Source organism: Mus musculus, chromosome 2 (assembly GCF_000001635.26).
Source record: "Mus musculus strain C57BL/6J chromosome 2, GRCm38.p6 C57BL/6J".
Lineage (NCBI taxonomy): Eukaryota > Metazoa > Chordata > Mammalia > Rodentia > Muridae > Mus > Mus musculus.
Genome location: NC_000068.7, coordinates 6,709,898 through 6,732,500, shown reverse-complemented (window position 1 = coordinate 6,732,500; position 22,603 = coordinate 6,709,898). Strand labels below are relative to the sequence as shown.

The window sequence follows — 22,603 nt, the reverse complement described above, 5'->3', positions numbered from 1 at the left end:
CTATATATTTGAAAAAAATATATGCCATCATATGTAAATTTTACCCACCATAGAGATGTAAGCTATATTTGGAATGATCTCTCCCATTTTTAAATATAGGTAGATAGATATTTAATTTTTAATTCTTTCCAGGATTTTGACAGGTTCCACATATGTTAATAGAAAATAGGCTTATTATTGAAGCACAGAGCTGCTTGTCACCGAAGCTTCATTAACACTGTTACCGCTGCCTGACATTTATCTTATAATTTTCTGGAGCTGACTGTTGTGTCTCCATGGAAACCTAAATTGCAATTGAAACAAGTATGATAATAAAGGCATCCACCAAGATTGACAGCAAGCAAAACCTAGTTACATTTTGTTTATAGTTCCTTCAGTAGCTACAGCTAGAGACAGGGAAAATGTTCTTTGGGTACTTAGAATTAACTCTCTCCTGTCATAGTGGTACCTGGCTCAGCCTTTATGGCAAATTTATTATAACATCTTCAGCGATGATGTTAGTAATAATGATACTGATCTTTACTGGAATCATCTCAAATCATTATGAATACTGAATGTAATATTTGCCCTGATCTTATTTCAACCCAAGAGAAAATTTTACCCCATTTTGCCACTATTCAGTGTTGTGCAGTCCAGATCTTGCAGCTTGTGATGGCACAGGAATAATTTCTTTTAGGGTGGAGGGAACAGCAATACTTATACTAATTTTTCCCTTGATGGTGAGAAACCTGAGCTCTCACAAGTTCATGACTTCGTGTTGATTTGGCTGTTGCCTCAAATGGAGTAAGTCCAGAGTGAATTAATTTAAAATTAATTTCATTTTGGAAGGCTCCATCTGGCTATGTTTAGGAAAGGCACTTACACAGATATATAAACACATGATCATCTGTATTCATTGTGCCAGATGTAATGTCAAAAAATGAAGAAATGTCTCAAAAATTATCTGGGGAGAATTTTTATATAATGATATTCTGTCTCTTAGCATAAGAGCCATTGTGTTTGAGCACATTTAGTCTCATTTTAATTCTATTTGTTTAGGGAGCTAGGTGTGATGGTATACATTTTTAAGAATATGTAATTTAAATTCCAAAACCTATTGTTGATTGAAGATATTAGATTATTTTTATTGGTCAAGATTCTAAAGATAATTTCTTATTGAAAAGAAGAGGTATAAATTTCCAAATCAGTATGTTATATTTGGTATTAAGAGTGCCGACTATTAAGATTTTACAGAATAGTACTATATGGGATAGCATGTTTTTATAATCATATGATAGAGGAATGGCTTTGTATCATGGACTCCAGGATACATACCATAAGCATTGGTTGAATGGCTAGCCTGTTACCCTTTACAAGGCCAATAGCACACTTGACCACTGTCCCAGCCAGGGATCTCTGCCAGAGTTCTCTCCTAGTGGCCCTCAGCCTTTGGTCTCACTGGCATGCTTAGGAGGAAGTTCTCCTAGGGCTCATCCCCTTAGTCAGCATTGCCTCACCCCCTCTCTCACCCTCCTGGTGCCTCTCCCCTCCTACTCTTTTCAGTCTCCTGGTCATCTATACGAAATAGCAAGAGTTCGCCGTCCTTTGGCTTTGATTGTTTAAAGTCATAGAGTCAGACTTGGATCTAGCATGCTGGGCTGGTGCGTTCAGGGAGTGGGGGCTGATGGGAGGCTTCCTTGGGAGCTGTCTTATACGGGACGCTACTTACACTACAGCTGGAAAAACCTGGTCTGCAGGAAACCAGACATCATGTTTATATTGTCTCTCCCTCTTTTGTGTGACATTTATTTTTTATTGACTTATCTTATTATTTTAAGTTAGATTATACACAGGTGAGGTAGGTAGGAGTAAAAGAAGAAATCAGTGTTCATTTTGGGAAGTGGGAACCCACTCTGATTTCCTGCAGTATTTATCTTCATTTCATAACAATCTTAATTTTCAGTTTATTGATAGCCAAAATAATATCCTCTCAATCTTCCTAGAGAGCCATTTCAGTTCCTTGCCCCCAGTGGACAGGCACATTCAGCAGTCAGGTATGAGCACGTAAAACAAACTGGGAAGACATTCATTCTCAATGGGCAGCCTGGAGAATTTTGACCCTGTAAGGTGGAAGCAGTCGGCTGTCACCGGAGGGTGTGTCAGGGTGAGGCTGCACTTTGGGAAGATGAGGGCCTCTGTATCTCTTCTTTAAAATGATTGTTTCCCTGGTGCCATTTCTAAACCTTCGTCAGAAATACCTATCAGCGTAGTGAAAATGCCTTCTGCTCCAGCCCCAAGGTCCACGGAACAGTTTCTGACACAGCACAGCAGGAAAGGAGATTGTCATCAAGGGCAGTGTGCAGCCGGTGCTCGGCAGCCTTGCCGGCAAGGGTTATTGTGTGTTCAGTCATCACTCACCCCCCGCATGCCTCCAAATTTCCTTCTTTGTAGGGGTTTTCCAGCTTTCTGCCTTTTACTAGCAGTCAAATGGAGGGAGATAAGGTAATCAGGTTTTCCTCTCACTTGGTGAGTCCAAATGCTGGTACTCTGTGACCTCTTCTAAAGAGGAGCATTCCCTGAGAGTCATGGCTACTTTTTACCTTGGTAACAGATGTATAGCTTTCAGATCTCTGACCAAATACAATCCAGTATAAACTCTAGTGGTTTAGTAAAACATCCATGACAAGTGTGTTGTTTCTAAGTTACTTTTGAAAGAAAAAAAATGTCTTGTACACCCTTTAAAAAAAAAACTTTTTATTGATTCTTTGTGAATTTCACATCATACACACCAATGCCACTCTGTCTCCCCATTCCTTCATATCCACCCTCTGACCTTGCAGCCTCCCCCCCCCCCCCACATACACACACAAAACACAAACAACAACAAAAATTAAAAACAAAAAAGCCCACATCTCATTGTGGAAGCTGTAGTGTATCACAGTGTGTCACACAGTGCAGCCTTTTGTCCACACACCTTTGCTTGCAAATGTTCCCTACAGTGAGTCATTGATCTGGTTCCAGGCCTCTCGCTCCTGCTATACCATCAATACTGGATCCTCACAGGGACTCCCCTCAGATGTCCTGTTGCTGTCCTGCTTCAAGGAGATCCAGCAGATCCTAAGCTGCTTTCACTCTGCTTGCTCCACCCCTTCATTTGTCCACGTAGATGAGGTTCCCATAGACCAAACTCAAAGCCCTGGATCTGGGCCTGTGTAGTAGCTTAGCTGACTTGGTCACCCTTGCAGCTCTCTGGCACTCATACCACCATCTCCAGCTCTCTAGCACTGCCTGATAGCTCACTCAGTGCCCCAGCTGGCAAAAGGCAAGGCCAGCTCTCTGTCTCTCATGGCCTTGGGGCCATCTCACCCCCACCCTCTCCACCAAGGCCAGCTATACTGTGCTGCCCAGGTGAGGTGTGGGGCCAGCATTCTAGAGTGCTGCAGCAGTAAGGGTCAGGACTAGCTCTGCATAGCCCTTGGACAGCAACATTGTCCTAGGTGGCAGCCCAGTGCAGGGATGTCCCCATGGCCTTTGGTGGTAATATGAGCCATGGATATTGGCACAGACCCCAGCTGCTGCATGGCCATACACTGAGACACGGCCTTTAGTGGCAGCACAGGCCAGGACTTCTCGATGAGCTCAGGTGGCAGGACAGGCTTCTCAGCTCAGGCTATTTCTCTCCACTCTTCTGTGTCCAGCTCCACCTCTCGTCACAGTGCTCAAACCCATCAACTCTCTCTCTCCCAGCTCTCCACCACTCTGAGTGGCTCCTGCTCTGGGTGGGCCATGCAGCAGGCGGGCCTCTGGGTGCCTTCCATCTATCCTATATACTCTTACGACATTTCTTTCCCCCTCATTTTTTTTATTAGATATTTTCTTCATTTACATTTCAAATGCTATCACCTTTCCTAGTTTCCCCTCAGAAAATCCCTTATACCCTCCCCCTCCCCCTGCTTCCCAACCCACCCACTCCCACTTCCTGGACATGGCATTCTGCTATACTGGGGCATATAAAGTTTGCAATACCAAGGGGCCTCTCTTCCCAGTGATGGCTGACTAGGCCATCCTCTGCTACATATGCAGCTAGAGTCACGAGGTCTGGTGGTACTGGTTAGTTCATATTGCTGTTCCTCCTAGAGTTGCTGACCCCGTCAGCTCCTTGGGTGCTTTCTCTAGTTCCTTTATTGGGATCCTTCCCTCATTTTTTGTAAAAATCTTATGGACAAGCAATATTACATGTACGTGTACATAAAGTAACCTTGAATTTTCCTTCAGAATAACACAAGCTAATTTACTTAAAATTTGATGATCGAAAAGGAATTTTTATCTCCTTCAGATATTTTGAGTATTATTTATTCCAGCTAATCTTCCATGAAGTTTTTGGTTGCTGATATGGTGCCATTTCACCCCAGAGAATGTAGGCCCTTATTTTATAATTGACATGCCTGTAATTCAAAAGGTTCTGCTCTACATGGTCAGAGATAACAGTGTCTTCCAAGTAAATACAGGAGCATCATTATAGTTACATCTTATGTAACAACCTAGCTACAGTTAGGACACATGTGGGTAGCTGTGGCTTCTAAAGACTCTATATGGTGTTTTTGCCTGGCTCCTGGTTACCATGTTGCCATTCTGTGGAGAAGATAATGTTCTTTTTAAATGACCAACATTGCCCACATGGACACGTACTGCTGAATTTCATGCCCATCCTGTAGCCTTCTAGAAGCACCAGACACATTGCCAGTCCTCTCTTCCTCTGTTGCCTTATGCAGCTCTGTCCTGGATAGCTTTCCATGACAACCAAACAGTCTCGTCTTTTGTGCGCTCTCTCTTAAGTACACGTGGTATTAGACAATTATTCCTAAACCCGTGTAAAGAGTGGCTTTGTCAGCTGACCGAAATGGTGAGGTGCAGCTCATTTTGTTAGGAAGAATGTTGGGACATATTGAGAGAGATGGCTCTTTGGTAGCACCCTTGGCAGTTGGCCACTAACAGTTCCATCTAAGCCTGTGTTGCTCCCCACAGCATACATGACACCTTGTTAACACTCTGGCCTGTATGTATATGCCTTGAGCTTTGGGGATTAAATTAGACACAGGATGTGGAATTATACCAAAGTTTCAAGCAGCTGGTTATACTATCTAAATTATCTTTTCAGTAAGTCATTCTCTGCATCCAACACACTGGAGATAGCATATTTTTATAAACATTAATGCAAGTATTTATATGAATACAAGTATTTATATTTTTATAGCCTTTTGTAGAAATTATAACCATATATTATAATTGATGTTTAAATAACATTAAATTACTATTGTTCTCTTTGGTTTACAGTGGGATGAATGAGGTACAGAGGAGTGTTTGATTTTCCTTGAGGGCACACAGTTAAATTGATGCTGAGCCAAGGCCAGCTCCTTTGGCCCATTATCTGCTTATGGTTAGGCAACTCGGCTTTAATAGTATTTTCAAAACGGCTCCCTCAGAATAATATGTTTAAGTGAGTCTCAGCTCTAACTAGTGTTTTAAAAGGAGGAAAGAAGGTATATTTCTTTCTAGAGCTACCTAAAGAAAATTAATAAAAATGTGTTTATATCGTTGCCTTAACCATAGTTGAGTACTCAGTAGCAATATGTAGCTACTGCCTGGCATACTGCAGTGCTAGTGATAGGGGTATAGAGATGGGGATCATTTCTATCAGCACGGTTGAACCAGTGCACTCATCCCAAAAATAAAAACAGTAAGGTAAGAACCAAACAAATAAAAGGGTAAGAACAATATTATTATTTATTAACACCAAGAAGATCAGCTATCTTCAGACAACAGTATTCAGAGGCAGGAATTTTTTTTTTTCATAGCAGTTTTGGCTTTGTAAGTTTGTTGCTTTTTTTGAGATAAAGGAAATTAAATATAGAAAACAAATACAGGACAAAATACAAAATCAAAAATCTGTTTCTTTGCTTCCAGTCTTGAAAAGGAAACTTGAAAATTTTTAGACCTTATAAAATGTTTTCCTGAAGTTAATAATAATAATCCATTGAGCCACTTCTATTGAATGGTACTCTGCTTTCTCAGAGGACGCAAGGATGGGTGTGCATGGTCTCTGTTGATCTGATTTCTTTTTGCTAGGAAATGGAGTAGGGAAGTAGGTCAGTGCAGTGCTGGAAGCTGCGAGTGAGCCCTCAAGTGGCCCTTCCAGTAGCGGCACTTTCCATCCTGACTCTGAGGCTCATGCCAGCAGTGTCTCTGACCGTGTGCTCGCTGACTTATGCTCCCATTCCACTTGGCACCTGTCCTAGAGGGCCAAGGGCAAAACACAATTGGTATTCAGGGTCTTGTTGAAGTTTTCAGGCAAGGTGCCCACAGACGTATATGTCTGTGTCCAAGGTTTGCAAGTGGCCACAGAGTCTCATGAAACACCACTACCTCAGGATTTCGCCAAAGAAGTCGAGGTCATAGAACAAGAAGGGCAGACAGTTGGCTTTTAAATCTTACTGTATCCATATTTTATAGTGTGATTCCTTACAGAGATTGCATTGGGGAAAGGCACCTTACTTCTGTGGACCTCATTTGCTTCATTTCTAAAATGAAGATGGTTCCAAAGAGCTATTATGATATTGTGTGTCAGATACTTGGCAAAGGTTTCTGGCAAAGGGTAGGCCCTCTATTAATATTATTTAGATTTGAATCTAAAGTTGTACTATACTGTGTTCCTTGGAAAGTACGGAATAAGAAAAGCAAGCTAGTCCTAGCATTCCAAGTCATGCAGACTCTTTTCTGACAAAGCTCTTAGGAGAAGGTTTGGCTGAGATGGGGGTATGTGTATCTATAATTCTCTATGAAAGTTCCTTGGATACCTATGGTCCCTGGCAAGAACCCCCAAAAGCTTAACTTAAAACATGATTAACACATGATCTTTGGCTAACTCGGAAGTCTCTGTCCCTACAGCCACATGAGAACTGAAGTCACCAGATTTCCAAAAGAAATATTCTTCAGCCAAGAGAAAAGATTCAGTCCAAAGGAGAAGTTAAAGTGTATTAAAACAAAGTTAGCAAAATTATTATACACCAAGATGCAGTAATAATAAGAGGGTCACTGTCATATGAATAGCCAAAATAAATGTTTTCGATTGGGAGTGTTTGGTGGTGGTTTTAGTGTATACTATATGACTACATTTTCCTACAGACAGAATTATTGTACACTTTCCAAATGATCATTTGCAAGATGGCAGACAAAAAGGGATATAAAAAAGGATACGTGGCAGCTACTCATCCGAGTGACTTTCTAGAAGTAGAGAAGAAAGGCTCTGGACAGATGGTGATCTTCTTATGTGGTAATTGAGAAGATGTGGGTTTCAAAGCAGCCTTAAAGGCTCATAAACTGGGTGGTTTGCAGCTTGTTTCCCAGAGATAGAGGAGTGGTGTGTGTACATTTTTCCAGCATTCCTGTTTTTATTTGGGAGTGTGATTCAAGAAACCCAGTAAGACTTGCTTTGGAATTTGTCTTTGATTTGTTTTGAGCTGTCTTTACTCCATTCAAGCCATACTGTACCGAATGTTTAGCCACATGGTGGATTAGAAATACTTTGCAGTTTGGGACCCAGGGGCATAGATTTGGATTCTAACTATAGTTCATAATCTGGTATCCTTAGGAAGGGAACTTATTTCTCAGATGTTGCCATTTGAAAAACTACTTTCTCATAGGGTTGTCTTAATGATTAAAAATGTAGCCGGGCAGTGATGGCGCATGCCTTTAATCCCAGCACTTGGGAGGCAGAGGCAGGCGGATTTCTGAGTTCGAGGCCAGCCTGGTCTACAAAGTGAGTTCCAGGACAGCCAGGGCTACACAGAGAAACCCTGTCTCGAAAAACCAAGAAAAGAAAAAAAAATGTAAATCACTGCCAGATGTGGTTGTTCACCATGGAATCCTAGCTCTTGTTAAGCAGAAGCAAGCAGATCTCTGTGAGTTCAACGTCAGGCTGTTCTATATAGCCAGTTCAGGCCAGACAGCCAAGTCTACAAAGTAAGACTGAAAACACACACACACACACACACACACACACACACACACACACAAACAAAAAGAACCAAGGCCAATTTTTAAAAAAGTAATGTACATAGTGTAGTATTGGTATATATAAGATACTATTATTACTAAAGATATGAGTCATGTTTGGATTTACACCAAAAGAATTTTTAAGTAAAAAATAGAATTATGGTGATTACTTGTGGTGAGTATGTAAAGGAAGTGCATTCACAGTGAGAATAGCAAGACATTTATAGAACATTCTAGGCTATGTGCCTCTATGAGGTGTTATCTGTTGTTGCCATTTTATAGATGAAGGATCTGAAGCTCAAAGTAGCACAGTAGAAAGCTATGATGTCCGAGTACAGAGCCCATGTGTTTGCCCTTTGAATGGTAAGGGGTCCAAGGTGTTAGGTTGGACAACCAACTGGGAGACATGAAGTAAGCACTTTCTACTATAGAAAGGCCAAAGGAGCTCTGGGCAGCTTCCTTCCTTCTTTGATTCCGTTAGTTTCTGTTATTTGGGAAAACATAAAAGGAATGTTCATTTGTGATGTGAGCATTAGTTAGTGCTTACTCCAGAACTCTTGTTTAGATATTAGACAACTGTACTGCAGTCTAACTCTTGCTCTATATGAGTCATTGTCCAACTTCTGCTTTCTGTTAGCTTAGACTTGTGGCAATACCTTCCTCTTCTCATTTAGCTGGTTGTCAACAGCAGTAACCACGAGTCCTTCCTGTCCCAAAAGTGAATCTTGCCACATTCTCAGCATTCAAAGTGCTATAGACATGGTATCCTCTACTGCAAAGAGCTGAGCCACCTCCACCTTGTGCCATCACAGCTCCACAGGCTAAATTGTTTATTGAATTCTCAGTGATGGGAAATAAGATAGGTGCATGAGAGCAAGATAAATGGTCTAGGCTAATATAAACAAGCATTGTATTATACCTGAATTGTTAAAAAAATTTTTGCATTCAATATTTTACTCTGTAGAGCATTTTTATAACAATAAGATCGATTAGTGAATGCTGTAAAAATGTATCATGTTACTTCAGTGATTAAAAAACAAAGTGGTCACATGGGGAGGTGGTAGAGATGTAGAGATCAAAGCAACACCTACTGAAGAGGGTCTGACATCATTGCCTCTCTGAATTAATCTGAATTGAGTTTTTTGGGGTTTTTTTGTTTTTTGGTTTTTTTTTTTTTTTTCGTTCTACAAGAGCTTAGCTTTTGGGGGAGGAGGTGGTCTGTGTGAATGTGACAGACTTTTCACTATGTCCTCAAATTCAGGAACTGCCTTCCAAAGCTCCCAGTTTTTCCCATGCTAAAGAGTGCAGACATGCTTTAAGGGGCGGGGGCACTCAAGTCTAATGAGTTTAGACCTGCAGCATCTTTAAAGTGTTCTTTTTGTTTGTCTGTTTCTGGCAACAAAATAAGGAACTCTCTCTGCTTTAGATCTTTTTCTAGTGCATTTTTGGTATTTCTCTGAGGCGACAGTGAAATCACACCTGCTTAGTGTTTCTTCTTTCTGACATGCTTAACTAGTGCAGTGGTCGCCTGCTTAAAAGGCTGCAGCTCCTGGGCTGCTGGCTTTGCACTTGTCCGGCTCTTTGCATTTCCACAGACTGATGAAGTAAACTAAGAAGGGCATCTTCAGAAGCATTTAGCATTCTAAAGAGAAGACCTGGGGTATAGACAGTGTGTTAGTTGGGGGGGGGGGGGGGGTTTATCAGGAAAGGGTATTTGGCTTGCTTTATTGTCAGAGGGGTAGCCCCAGGTAAAAAGAAATGACTTTATCATATCAGACTTGTGACAAGTATTCTCTCCCAGATTTGGGTCTGGGAAATGATAGGAAGACATATAAAGGCTTATGCCTTATTCTTATTCTTTGTATCCACCCCAAATATTTACTGAAGCTAGGGGAAGAAAAGCAGACCTTTTTCTTCTCTTTCCCAAACGTGTGATTGTTTAGAACTTAAGTGCAACATCTGGAAGTCAGATATACAGAGAACAATTTATGGAGTGTGAAAGATTTGAAATATTCAGTGTCCTTTAGTGGGAACTCAACTTTCTGTGGTGTATTTTTTCCCCAACACAAAGCAGGCAATTCTGAGATCACTTTTGCCTCTCTGAATTAAGCCCTTTGTGCTTGGGTCCCATAAACAATGTGCTTTTTAAAGGGGAGCCTCCCCCCCCCCCCCATGCTCTGGCCCTTTTCTCCAGTGCAAGCAGCCAATCAGCTGCACTGAGCTGCATAGCTGGAGCGCTTTCCATTCTGAGCAGCAACAACGTACTAATTTGATGCACACATGGATGCCTCTCGCACTCTGCAAATTCATCACCAGCATCTTGCATTAGTCATCTGATGGACTGCCAAGTGTTTCATTTTCTTTCCATGTGACTTTATTATTACCACCTCTCTTCCAAAACCTCTGAAAAAGGGCGGGGAATGGGGGAAGAGGGTGAGAAATCCAGCTCAGCCTTTCTTTCTCAGGGATAACCAGTGCCGAGCTGATAATGCTGCTGATTTGTGATGTGTTGATGGCAGCCTTGCCAATTGAGACCTGCACTTAACTTGCAGCTGCCTCCCAAGCCTGGGTTCTGAGATGCCCATGCCCTGGGTGACAGGCGGCCAGTCACTGCCCTGTGCTCCGGAGTCGATGCTGAACAGCAGCAGTTGCAGTGAAAGCATCGCGCTGCTGCTCAGAAGCAACCTAATGGTGCCTCTGCTTTGTTTTACTTCATCAAATTTCTACGACTCATTAGGCACTTTCCCCTGTGCTCCTCTTCCTCTTTCCGCCTCCTCACCCCCAACCCCCACTATTTTTTCTTCCTGTCCTTCACCCTGAAGCCCTAACTCTGGCTCCTGGTTCCGTTTTTGACAGTAACGGCACAGCCAACAAGATGAACGGAGCTTTGGATCATTCAGACCAGCCAGACCCAGATGCCATTAAGATGTTTGTCGGACAGATCCCTAGGTCCTGGTCGGAAAAGGAGCTGAAAGAACTTTTTGAGCCTTATGGAGCTGTCTACCAGATCAACGTCCTCCGGGACCGGAGTCAGAACCCTCCCCAGAGTAAAGGTACAAAAAGCATGTGGCGCATGGGGTAGGGTCACTCAGGCGTCAGGGTGGGCTTAGTGACTGCGGTGGGCACCCCTGAGCTGCCTAGATATCTTGGAACCATCAGTACGCAGGGCAGGAGGGAGGGAGGAAGGGAGGGCAGCAAGGCTGAGAGCAGCTGGTGCTGCCGGCCCTGGTGTTCTGGCTGTGCCTCAGGGCTCCTCCCAGAATTCCCGCCTGCTGGGACAGGTGGGACTCAAGAAGGAGGGCAGGAAAGCTGCCCAGCTTTTTATGGTCTCCTGATTGCTCCTATGAGGTCACGTTCTAAGCAATGTGATCTCTGGGCGGAGTTGGTGCTTCTTTAAGGAACAGTATTTCTTAGTCTTGTACTTCAGGAGCTAACTCTTTCAATGCTACCTTTTCATGACTTCTCATGTAATCACAAGTATATTACCCTTTTCTATAGCCTGTAGAGACCTTGAAATGACCTGCAAAACAGTGCAGTGCCACTGGTGGGATAGAGAAAGGGTTCACCTTGAGGACAGATGCCCATTCTTTGAGGCAGCAGAGATCATTAAGAGAACTGTGCCTGCTGGAACAAGGGTTAGTGCCCTGGTGGCATAGGTAGTTAACACATCTTCAGAATAGTCAAGGCTTGCACCCTTATCAGAGGTAAGATCAAAGGGCAAAGTTTGATGCTTGTTACTGCCTCCATTTTAAGATAATGGGGATTGGGTGGAGGTTGTAATTATTGAAATAGAGGCCAAGAATTTGGTTGATGCTTCTGTGTTTTTAAGTCCTACATTGTCATTGTCGGCTCTGTATAGACTCCTACTGCTACCACTTGGTTTCTGTTGCTATTTTAACGTTTTTGCTTTAGTGACTTCGTTCTTTTTTCATCTCTCTTCTCAGGCCTCTTTCCTAAGGATATCACAGTTGCTTTTTCTCTGGGCTTTACTATTTCTGTCCAGCTTGTTGGTTTATTTTTATGTGCATCTTGTAAGAGGGAGCCCCTCTTCTAGCTTGTGTGTGCTATTTAGTTAGGCACACGAACCTTACCTTTCACTTTTTCTGAGCCTTTTAAAAATAAAAGAATAAGAAAAGTTTAAGGCTAATATTCTGTAATTCTGTGAAATGCTGAGCTATCTCCTGTTCTCTATGGTACTGAGGGTTAATGGGCTTTGGGAAGCTTTTTAAAGGAATTTAAAAGCCCAAAGACTTGTAAAGGTAGACAAACCCACCTTCACATTTTGTTAATAAAGTAGTCTCCCCCCGAACATAACCTTTAACACTATGGCTGTTTTAAAAAGACTGGAATGTTGTACCTACAAAGAATAAAATTAGATAAGTAGGCTCTAACATCTAAAATCAGTAAAATGTAAAACCACAGAAATCAGAATTATGTTAGAAACCTTTGTGAATATTTACATGTTTTCCACACAAAGAAATTAGGAGTACACTGTAATATTTCCATACTATCCTACATAAGAGAGACAGCATAATGCATGGTTCTGGACTAATTAGTTTTTAAATAAGTCCTTTTCCTTTACCTAAAGTAGTACCCAAAAGAAGATAGTTACAGCAGCAGGCAATCTGCATCCTCACCTAGGAAAATGGAACACTGATATTGGCTTTATTGGCCTTTTTCAAAAGGCTGAGTGGCAAAATACCCAGAAGTCAACTGTGGCTATGATTCCAGATTACTCGCTTTATATCTTCTGAGTATGTGTATCTTACATTGGTCCCTAGACCTTTCTCCCAGGCAAGTATATTTTATGTATGGCTTGGTTCTGTGCTCCTTTGAGCAATACCTTTATCCAGACGACATTTGAGACTATATATTTCCTCAACTTCTGTTCACTGGTTTTTCTATGTAATTAAGAAGGTCAAGCTTTTGAAGAGGGAGAGAAACTAAATACAGGGACTCTGGGGTGCATGTGCACTACATCAGACCCTCTACTGAGTGCTTTATATATCTTCCATTTAGCTTTTACCAAAAGTTTGAAGGTCGATAGTATCAGTCACAGTTTACAGATGAGAATGCCCAGGCCGATAAAAGTTAGGAAATGGAGCCCGGTTTTCCCAGCTAGTAGAAACTCTCTGGACACTGTTCACCAGTCTTCCGAAGCTTAACTGTTTTGTCTCTCAGTGAGATGAGATTAAAAAGAAGCAAAAGCATCATCTGCTTCATTTCATGGCTTCATTTTCATAGCTAAGTGTCCTCAAGTAAAAAGACTGGGTATCTCCCTTTAAGAGCACTAATGGTTTCATTTCTGCCTTTGTGTTTAGTTTTTGTACTCATGGGTTTAGATTGTACATCCCTCCAACTCATAGTATCATGGAATAGGAGTTAGAGATGAAATCATTCAAATCTTACCTTTGGAAATACAGGTCAGTTTCTATTCCTGTGAATTGAAGTCTCAGATTAAATATTGCTTGAGATATAGGGGCTGTCAGCCAAGGCTTGAAAGGGTTTCTGTTATACAGACATCTCTGTTGTGATGGGACTTGGGCCCTGTAATGACATTGTTCTCAGAGGCAAACAGTTCTTAGGTACTTACATATAGAAAACAATAGCTACCATTTTCTTTGCATCAGTATTCGTGTATACCACATATAATTTTACCTGTTTATATGTAAAACTGAATCCCAAATTTACATTGATTTTGACTCTGTCAGCAGAGTACAGTTACCATGTTTACACAGTATTGATGCCAGATCCTCAAAAACTAGAATTACTGGAGGCTTTGTTTAAATGTGGTTTAAATTACCTAAGCAAGGCTTTTGGATGGCCTTGATTCATTGCCTCATTGGCCTTGATGGTTCCAAGGAAAGAGGCAAAAGTTACACTACTCTTTAATCCAGGTGAGTTAGAGTTTTCTTTTCTTTGCATCCTATGTTCTCTTTAATCTTGAGGAGTAAAAGCTTTACCCTGTTTTCATTCTGTAAGAGTTGAAGTGTAAGCTGTCTGTTTCTTCTTCTTTTTTCCCTCTTCCTCCTCCTCTGTCTCCTCTTCTCCTTCTTCCTCCTCTTCCCCCTTCTCTTCCTCTTCTTCTTCCTCTTTCTTACAGATGCATTATTCAAGCAGATTCAGAAACTAGGAACTCTAAGTAGACTGTCCTACCCTTTTAAGAGTTAAGAGGAACGTTTTAAAACCCCCATTTTATTTGTGTACATGTTTGTGTACAGACATGTGAGAACACCCCTGTGGAGACCTGGGGATGACCTTAGGTGTCAGGCCTTGCCTTCCACCTTGTTTGATCTCTTTCTTCTTTGTTCCAGTGTGTGCCAGACACACTTTGGAAGCCGCCTTTTGGAGGCTGTCTTTCCTCTCATCTCTATGTAGGAATGTTCCAGTTACAAATGTGTGCTACTACACTTGGCTTTCCATGGATCTGCAGAGCTGAACTCAGATTCTCATATTTGTATAGCAAGTGGTTTACTCACTGAACCATCTCCTCAGCCCAAGAGGAGCGTATTTTATTCCATGGTTATCTGCCACTTCTACAGATGATAAGAAATAGTACAGAGTGGGTAAAACATGGCCTGTAAAACCAGACATGCATAAATCCACTTCCTGGCTCTGATTCTCTTTAGGTATTTCACTGGGCAGTTCTGTTAGTCATATCAAAATAATGGGGACAGTCCTCATAGAATGCTGAGTTAGTGATAGCCATGCTGGAATACGGTAGGAACCTGATATAAGAGATTATTATTCTAATTGTTAATCTTTATCATAACTGTCTTTTAAAAACTTAAAATCTAAGCAAAACAATAAAGTAAACACATGGATCACTACAATAAAAGAATGAGATAATAGTAACTAGAAAAGAAGATATACATACTGAAATTAGAGTTCACAGAAGAAAGAAATGAATTTTATTTTTATGAGATACAGGAAAAGGAAGCATCTTAAACAAAATTTAAAACCACTAATGGAATTTTAGTAAATAGAGTTGATATTAAATGTTACAAGTGGATGGACTTAATTTAGCATAATTTAGAGAGGGAGAGAGATGGATAGAGGGGCAGAGCATAGTCTGAAATGAAATAGAAAAAAGGAAAATCACAAAGCTAAGAATTTATAGGATAGGGCCAGGTTTTAGAGCGTCTTTGTAGTAGCATTTAAAAAAAAATAAGATTTCTCTTTTAGATAAAGGGAGATCTGGAAATGTTACTTAAGCAAAAAGCAACAATGAAGAGAGTTCCATGTGCGGTGCGCAGAGAAGGGGAAGGAGTGATTGGCTGGGCACAGTCAGCAGTGGGAAGAAGGAACTAGGAAATAAATTAGAGCAGTGGGGAGGGAGAAGCCAAGGTGTGTGTGGAAGAAATAGGGAAGAAATTCACAATGGTGGCAGCAGTGATAAGGAGAGAATTTTGGAACCACAAAAACTGTTTTAATTTTGAGGTGCCCCAGAAGGGTCAAGAAGAATGAGGGCCAAGAAAATACATTGAGTGTTGTGCTGGTAAGGACTAAGCAGCATTTCAAAAGCAAGGTGGCAGTTTAAGCAAAGAGGAGTTGAGAGTGTATGCATGGGGCATGAGTATAGATTTCCTTACCGACGCTCTGAACATGAAAGAACACTGTATACATGCAGTGCTGATGTTACTGCTACTGCAGTTCTTGAAAAGACAGAACAAAGATGGTCATAGAAATACAAACCCCACCTGAGTCAGGGCTCTTGAAGAGAGAGAAGGAAAAGCTGAGGAACATCAGGAGAAGGGTTAAAGAGACTTAATTTGAGACAGCAGTACAGTTAGGAGGAAGTAACATTTAGAAAATGTCAGCATAGAGGAAGAAGTACAATATTCAGTAGATAATACTTAGTAGCGATGCCTCTATGGTTTTGTAGTAAATAGCAAATCTCTGAGCCATAAATTGGGGGTTTATGAAGAATAGATTTATTGGTTTGGAAAACTGAACAGAAGAACTATTGAAACGCAGAAAGGACCCTGATACACTCAGATTGTGTTTCAATCTGTGCCCTAAGAGGCTGTGATTCTGGAAACAAGGAAAGATAACATGTTAGTGGTCTGGAAACAGGCAGAGACTTGGAATCACAGAGAACCTGAGGATGGGGTGGGGGGGCTAACCTGATGTGGTAAAGGACCAAAAGGGTAGCAGATACGTTGGAATCTGCTCTCCAAGGTCTAAAGTATAGAGATGGTGATGCTGAAAGATTATACCTTTGTCTTGGAGAACAAGGCAGAGTCTCACGCTGGAAGAAGTGGAAGCTGGAGACACTGTGTTCAAGGCCAAGCGTGGGACTTGTAACTACTGCTAACGAAATGTGTGGGGTGGACCAAAATCAAAATGGCCTCTGAAGAAACATGCTCTGTAATGAACGCTGTGTCTGTTTTTCTAAATTGAAATTAATATTCTGATTTTACAGGAATGAAAAATAAGTGATTAAATTAAAATAACTTAACCTTTGAGACTGTGAGTCAGGAACAGAACCACAGTCCCAATCTACTGCATTGCTGATCACATTTTACTGTATCTTCCTTAATGACGTCTAAGCCTAAGAAATAAAAAAGTGGAAGTGATTTGTGTTGACTCTCCATATAGTCCAGGCCAGAAAAACAAAACTTGCCTTTTTTCGTGAAGTATGTTAGGAGAGCATCAGTAGTGCAGCTGTGCACCTCTGCACTGCGCAGAGCTGGGGCTTCTGGGTGAGACACAAGCTAAATTCATATCTCCATTGGCCAGAGATCTTAACTCCAAGTTTCAAAAGAGCACCTTCCATGATACTTAGGACACTGACTGCTACAGTATCTTCTTGCTTTGAGTCAGGCTGCTGTTTGGGTGACTGGGAGACTGGCCCCATTGATCTTAGGATGTGATGGCAAGGCCTTTCTTTCCATCTCATAGACCTCACTCACTGTTTGAGAGTTATCCATTAATGCAATCTAGCTTTGGCCTGCTCTGTCTTTATTCAGTACCGTAGGTAAGTTTCTTGAGAATGAGGCTCTATGGCCAGCGAGTGGGCAGTGACAGGAAGACACCAAGGCCTGACTGTTATAATTTCAGAACTAGGCAGAGTGACATCTCACAGTCCAGAGGATTTTTCTTGTTCTGGTAGAATGAGCATGGGCCCTAGAAACAGGAGACTTACAGCTGGTACTTACGACTATGACTGTGAGACAGCTCAGAAAGAATGAACCTCCGTTCTTTATCCACATGATAGAGGTAATACCTACCATTGGGAGAGGTCTTACACATTCAATAAATAACAAGTATGAATATTGTTAGTATAGTACAATGGCACTTGATCATCTTACAAGCTATATTCTTCTCAGAAAATGTTACAGGTTTATAAAGAATACCCTTGACCAGTTTATGGTATGGTTCTAGGGGTACAGAGGGTGCAGTGAGGTGCTAAAATATGATTCTACATTTTGTGCCATTCCTTTCTTCCTAAAACCTCTATCAGACCCTTAAGTAATACACATGGTGCTAGGACTACAGGTATGTGTCACCACATCTAACTGTCCTACATTTCTTAAAAGATAAGACTGCACACTAGATCATGCGGGACTGTCCTATTTTTAGTGGTCCTCAGGAAGAATTATTTTATCCTAACAGAAGTCTCTGTATTACTTACCATCATACTTCTTCATTATTAACTGACTGAGGACCAGCAGGGTAAATATAAAACACAATCAGAATTTCTATGTACGTGTACGCAGGAATCCTAATCCTGCCTTGTGAAAGATGGGTACTAGTTACATCATATGGTATGTTAAAAAGAATCATTAGAGGTCTAGAAAAATGCCTTAATGAGGGCAAAGTGCTTGCTATGAGTGTGTGAAGAGCATAGTTCAAGTTTCCAGGACCTTTGTAAAGCTGGATATGGTAGTGTGCATCTGTAATCCCAGTGCCCAGAGACAGAAGACTTCTTCCAAAACTCATGCTGTACTCACATACATGAACAGGAACCAGTATACATGTGTACATACATTACACCACATAAAAATAAATGAAAGAATTAACAATATAGATTTTTATCAAATGGAGTTTTAAATACCACCCATTGGATGATTTGAGGTAAAGGACTGAGAAATGCAAAATAATTTTCTTTACGTTCTCATAAGAAGGAATCCTTTCTAATGGCTCGTACTGTGGAGAGGGTGGCTGAGATATGTTTGATTTCTGTAACTTCGATCAAAGGAGAGTTTCTACACTAGCAAATAATTTTTACCATGGGTACATTTGATCTTTATCTCTGGAGAGAAAAGAAGAAGAAAGGGAATGAGAGAGATACAGAACACACAGACTGCCAGTATCAAAGAAGACAAGAAATTACTCAGGACTGCCTCTGACTATTTTGTTTTGCTTCTCCTCTGTCTGGAACATTAAGCCTTCAGCAAGGCCCCAGTTGTCTTGTCCCTGGTAGATTTAGGTTTCTGGAATTACAGCTTCCAAAGACTTAAAGAATACAGACTCTGGACAGAAGAGGAAAGCTTGTTTTTGTAGAAATCTCACATGAGAGAAAACCGAGGGCTCATGACTCGTGTCTCTCTGAATGCCTCCAGCACATATTGCTGGCTGTATGTAGACTGACATCTAGACAGCCTCGCTGTTCGCCTTTGCCACTTTGTGTTGATACCTTGCCTGCTGAGAAGTCACATTCGCCTTTCAGTGACACCAATGAGATTCTCTGTGGTAGAGAAGCTGTAGCACCATTACACAATTGTGCCACTTAAATGACCAGGCTGGGGGACATTATGAAACCAGTTCTTTGGAAATAAGCAGTCCAGCTTCCTCTCCAGAAAGATGCCCTCCATACAGCAATCCCGTTACTTATTTGGAAGAATTGCCTTCAGCATTGCCAGAGAGCTGTCACGGTGTGCCTTACTTCCCAACTTTGGATCCAGTGATCCTAAAAATTCACACATTCTGACTAAAAGGCTTACTTTCTTCTATCTTCAAACTTTATTTCTGATGAAAGTTTTAAATTGATTTTAAAAGTCTTTGAAATGTGCATATTAAAAACAATGTCACATACCTTTTGAAAGCACCTGTTATCCTTCATAACTCTACCCACGGTGAGATGTACAATTATGCTAGTGCAGTTAATACCACTTTTTATTCTTACATATATTACCCAAAGTGCTAAGAACATTTATTTAGACTTAAGGTCTCAGATTATAGGTCTTTCATCCTAATTTTAGTGATTCTAGAACCACCTAGTCTTACCTTTATTTTCCAATATTGGTTAACCCAAACTTTTTTACAAGACATGTTTTTCCTCCAGTTACAAGTAAGCATCCTGAAGGTTCCACTGTGAGTATGCATAGAACAATCATTATGATCATCAAAACTTTTGAAAACTACCAAGTAATTAGGTAACTAGACAAACAGAAAAGTAGAAATCAACCTAAAATAATATTGTCTTAAAATTAGTTGTTTGGGTAGCAAAAATGATAGATGCTAGTATATTGGCTTTTTTGAAAATTGGTTAAGGAAATTGAAAGTATTTTGACCCATATTGTAAAACTCTGTAGAAAATTAACTTTAGGAGTCTCAGTGATACTTTAGGGTTAACATTAGAAACACTCTGACAGCAAACTAGAACAGTTAGACATATTAAAGAACTGGGCCTCGGGTCAACTTTGATGAGTATATCCATAGAGAGAGGAGCACAGAAGGCACATGGGAGATGATACACTATGGTGGGCCGCATTCTCCAGGCTTCCTTTTATCTGAGTTGGGTGGTCAGCTACATGGAAGTGGGATGCAAAGTAGCAGGTTTCCCTCCACAGAGCTGATCGGTGAGTGGGGACAAACCACAGTGGTGAAACACGATCAAGGTAGATGGGGATAGCAGTCCAGACAGCGCAGAAGTTGATAGCTAAGATCAGTATTTTTTCACTCTATTTGTAAATGACTCAGAGAAGTTTCTACTAATCCACTATTCACACTCTGGCATGAACACAAATTAGAGAAACTCATAATATAAACTTCAGGCAGTGATTATGTTGAAGAATAAAGGAACATGATTTCTCTATTCCTATTAAAAATCATAAGCTGGAATCAGAGGACAGAAGTAAAGGGTTACAATGGAATGTTCTGTGATGATCGCCCTCAGCTCTCCTGGAGTCTCAGCATTATAAAGCATTGTCAGGTGAATTATACCTTAGGTTTCTGAAGCAGATTCTGTAACCCAGCCTGCCAAGCGACCAAGATGTGTCTCCTACAGGATCCAGAAAGTACAGCTGGTTTTTACCGTCTCTCTCCATTTTAACTTCGTTTTAAAGTACAGATGCTACTATAATTCAATGGAGATCATATTTATAGACATATAGAAAGTTATATGGGTATTATAGGCATTGAGGTGTGTAGGAAAAAAGGTATCTGACAAGATAATGAGCCAAACTGCTCCCCAGTTGCTCAGTGTTACAAGTGATTCCAGAAGCAGAAGCAAGCTGGATGGAGCAGGTAGCTTAATAACTTTTTACCATGCAAAGCCTTTTTGCTGCTATCTAGGACACCATGGCCAGTATTAGCAAGTATTATTGAAGTTACATCAAGTAGATGGAGGCATTCCAAAGAGGAGCAGCGTGAATCACGAAGTCTGGAAGGTGGACAACATGGAAAGGTCTAGCAGGTTAACTTCAAAAGACTGAGCAGTAAGCCAGAAGGGTGAAAAGAGGGAAAACCCACAGCAAGGAATTAAGACGAGGGGCTGTGTTCCCAAAAATAAAAAAAAAAAAAAAGGTTCTGATTGAAGTTTTGAAGATCCTAAAGTATGGAGTGAGGCTCTGTATAGATAAGCTCTTTGAATTAATACTAAACCATGGGATTCTGGTGCTTATACTTGAAATGTTGGAACATCAGGTAAAGTACAGAGTATAAGCCAAATTTGTATATAGAAGTGGTAAACATAGAGCACCGAATAAAAGTTAAGAAGGCAAGGGTGCAGCAGCTAACTCCGCTGTTCTCAAGAGTGGACCTTGCCCATCTGTCTTAAAAGAACTGATGCAAAACCCTCTATAATGATGATTTGAAGGTTGAGGGATCATGGGACGGGAAATAGGTAGCCCAGACTCATGTGGCAGTCAGTATCTTTTGGTGGCCTGCTGGTCAGAAAATATTATGCTTATGTGCTCCAGAGTTCAGTGCCTTTCCTGTGATAGAGATAAAGTGAAAGAGTAAGGGAGCTGAGGTCATGTGACAGGAAGTGTGGCGTTTCCCTTTTCAGTATCATACCTACATAGCCCCCTTCCTCTTTTTCTTCATTTTTAGTGTTCCTTCTTTCATCTCGCTGTGGAATTTAGAACAAGATCAGTTAAAGTCTTTCTAGAGTGTCTTTCTGAAGGTTTTCCAAATTAATACAAGGAGATGGGGCCTGGTGCAGCTTTTACACTGGCATAATGAGTCAGCCCCAATGCATCAAACAGGCCTTCTGCTGCATTATTTCCCTGAGGAAACATGAACAAACGTCTGTTTATCCAGATAGGTCACTGGTAACAGACTGGCAAAATTCTTCCACCCAATCTATGTTAAGGTTTCTTCTAGGAGCATGGGTGACTGTGAGCAGCTGCATCGAAAAAAAGTCCTCCCGGCATGGGTGACAGCAGGAAGGGTGTATCGCTGGAGCTTCCTGCCCAGCTTGCCACTTAGTGGTCTCCTATCCTGTCCCCTTGGAGAGTGTTATTGGCTATATAACCTTGAAATGGAGCCTTCCTTTACATTTGTGATGTTCCTGAGTCTTGCAAGTCTCCATCTTCTATTTTCTCTCCAGGAGGGGAGAAAAATAACTATGCAGGCCTTCAAATCTCACCTTTTCAAATTTGGTCTTACTTTTTTGTTTGGGGCACTTTCTCATATGTACAATGCATTTTGACCACTATTATGTCCCCTGCCTGTCCCTTCCTGACAGATCCCTTCTTCATGTTCAAGGCTTTTCAGTTTGTTTTGTGACACACTGAGTTTATAACAAGAATTGTGACCATGGACTTTTAGGTATTCATTGCAGCCTGATTAGTTCAGCAGTGCAAAGTCCTTTTCTACTGTAATGGTATTTAGCATTGGATGCTGAGAAAGAACTGCCATCCCTTACCTAATAGATACTACTTCACATTAAGCTGACCCGTCCCCTTAATCCTCAGAGGGAGCATGTATATTTGTGTGTTAAACTCTTATCTATTATTTTAAACTTCATTATAATTTGAAATTGTGTTTTTTCTTTGCCCCTTTTCCCAAATGGAAGTGAAATCCTCCCTGGAAGACTTCTGAGGACTAAAGTATAGAATGTTGCAAGATCATTGCTCAGTGGAGAACTTAGCACACATTAGGAACTCGATAAGGAGTAGTAAAAAGGAGAAAGAGTAGAAGAAAGCAGTGAGAGGAAAGCAAAATGACTAATACCTGGCTTTGTAAGCTGGATAAGCTATGAAATGTTCATTCTGGATCTTTTGGGTAGGAAAATCTTGAGTGTTTTAATTATGTACCTAGAAAATAGACACAGTTGAGGTAAGTATTCTTAATACTTAGAAGATTGTGGTAGAATGAGTCAAGGGATGAGAATAGTCGG

At 41.0% G+C, this 22,603-nt stretch overlaps 1 protein-coding gene across 53 annotated transcripts in view; it reads left to right on the top strand.

The window, feature by feature from the left end:
* Nucleotides 1-22,603, top strand: part of Celf2 (CUGBP, Elav-like family member 2) — an 856,648-nt gene that overhangs the window by 663,841 nt on the left and 170,204 nt on the right. For 50 of the 53 annotated variants that reach the window (NM_001110231.1, NM_001110232.1, NM_001160292.1 and 47 more), the window contains one exon: nucleotides 10,888-11,084. In NM_001110231.1, coding sequence (NP_001103701.1) covers nucleotides 10,907-11,084 — 178 coding nt within the window. In that variant the 5' untranslated portion in view covers nucleotides 10,888-10,906. Of the gene's footprint in view, nucleotides 10,465-10,838; nucleotides 11,085-22,603 lie in introns of those variants that run through there. The other 3 variants (XM_030247339.1, XM_030247336.1, NM_001310447.1) reach the window with 2 other exon arrangements.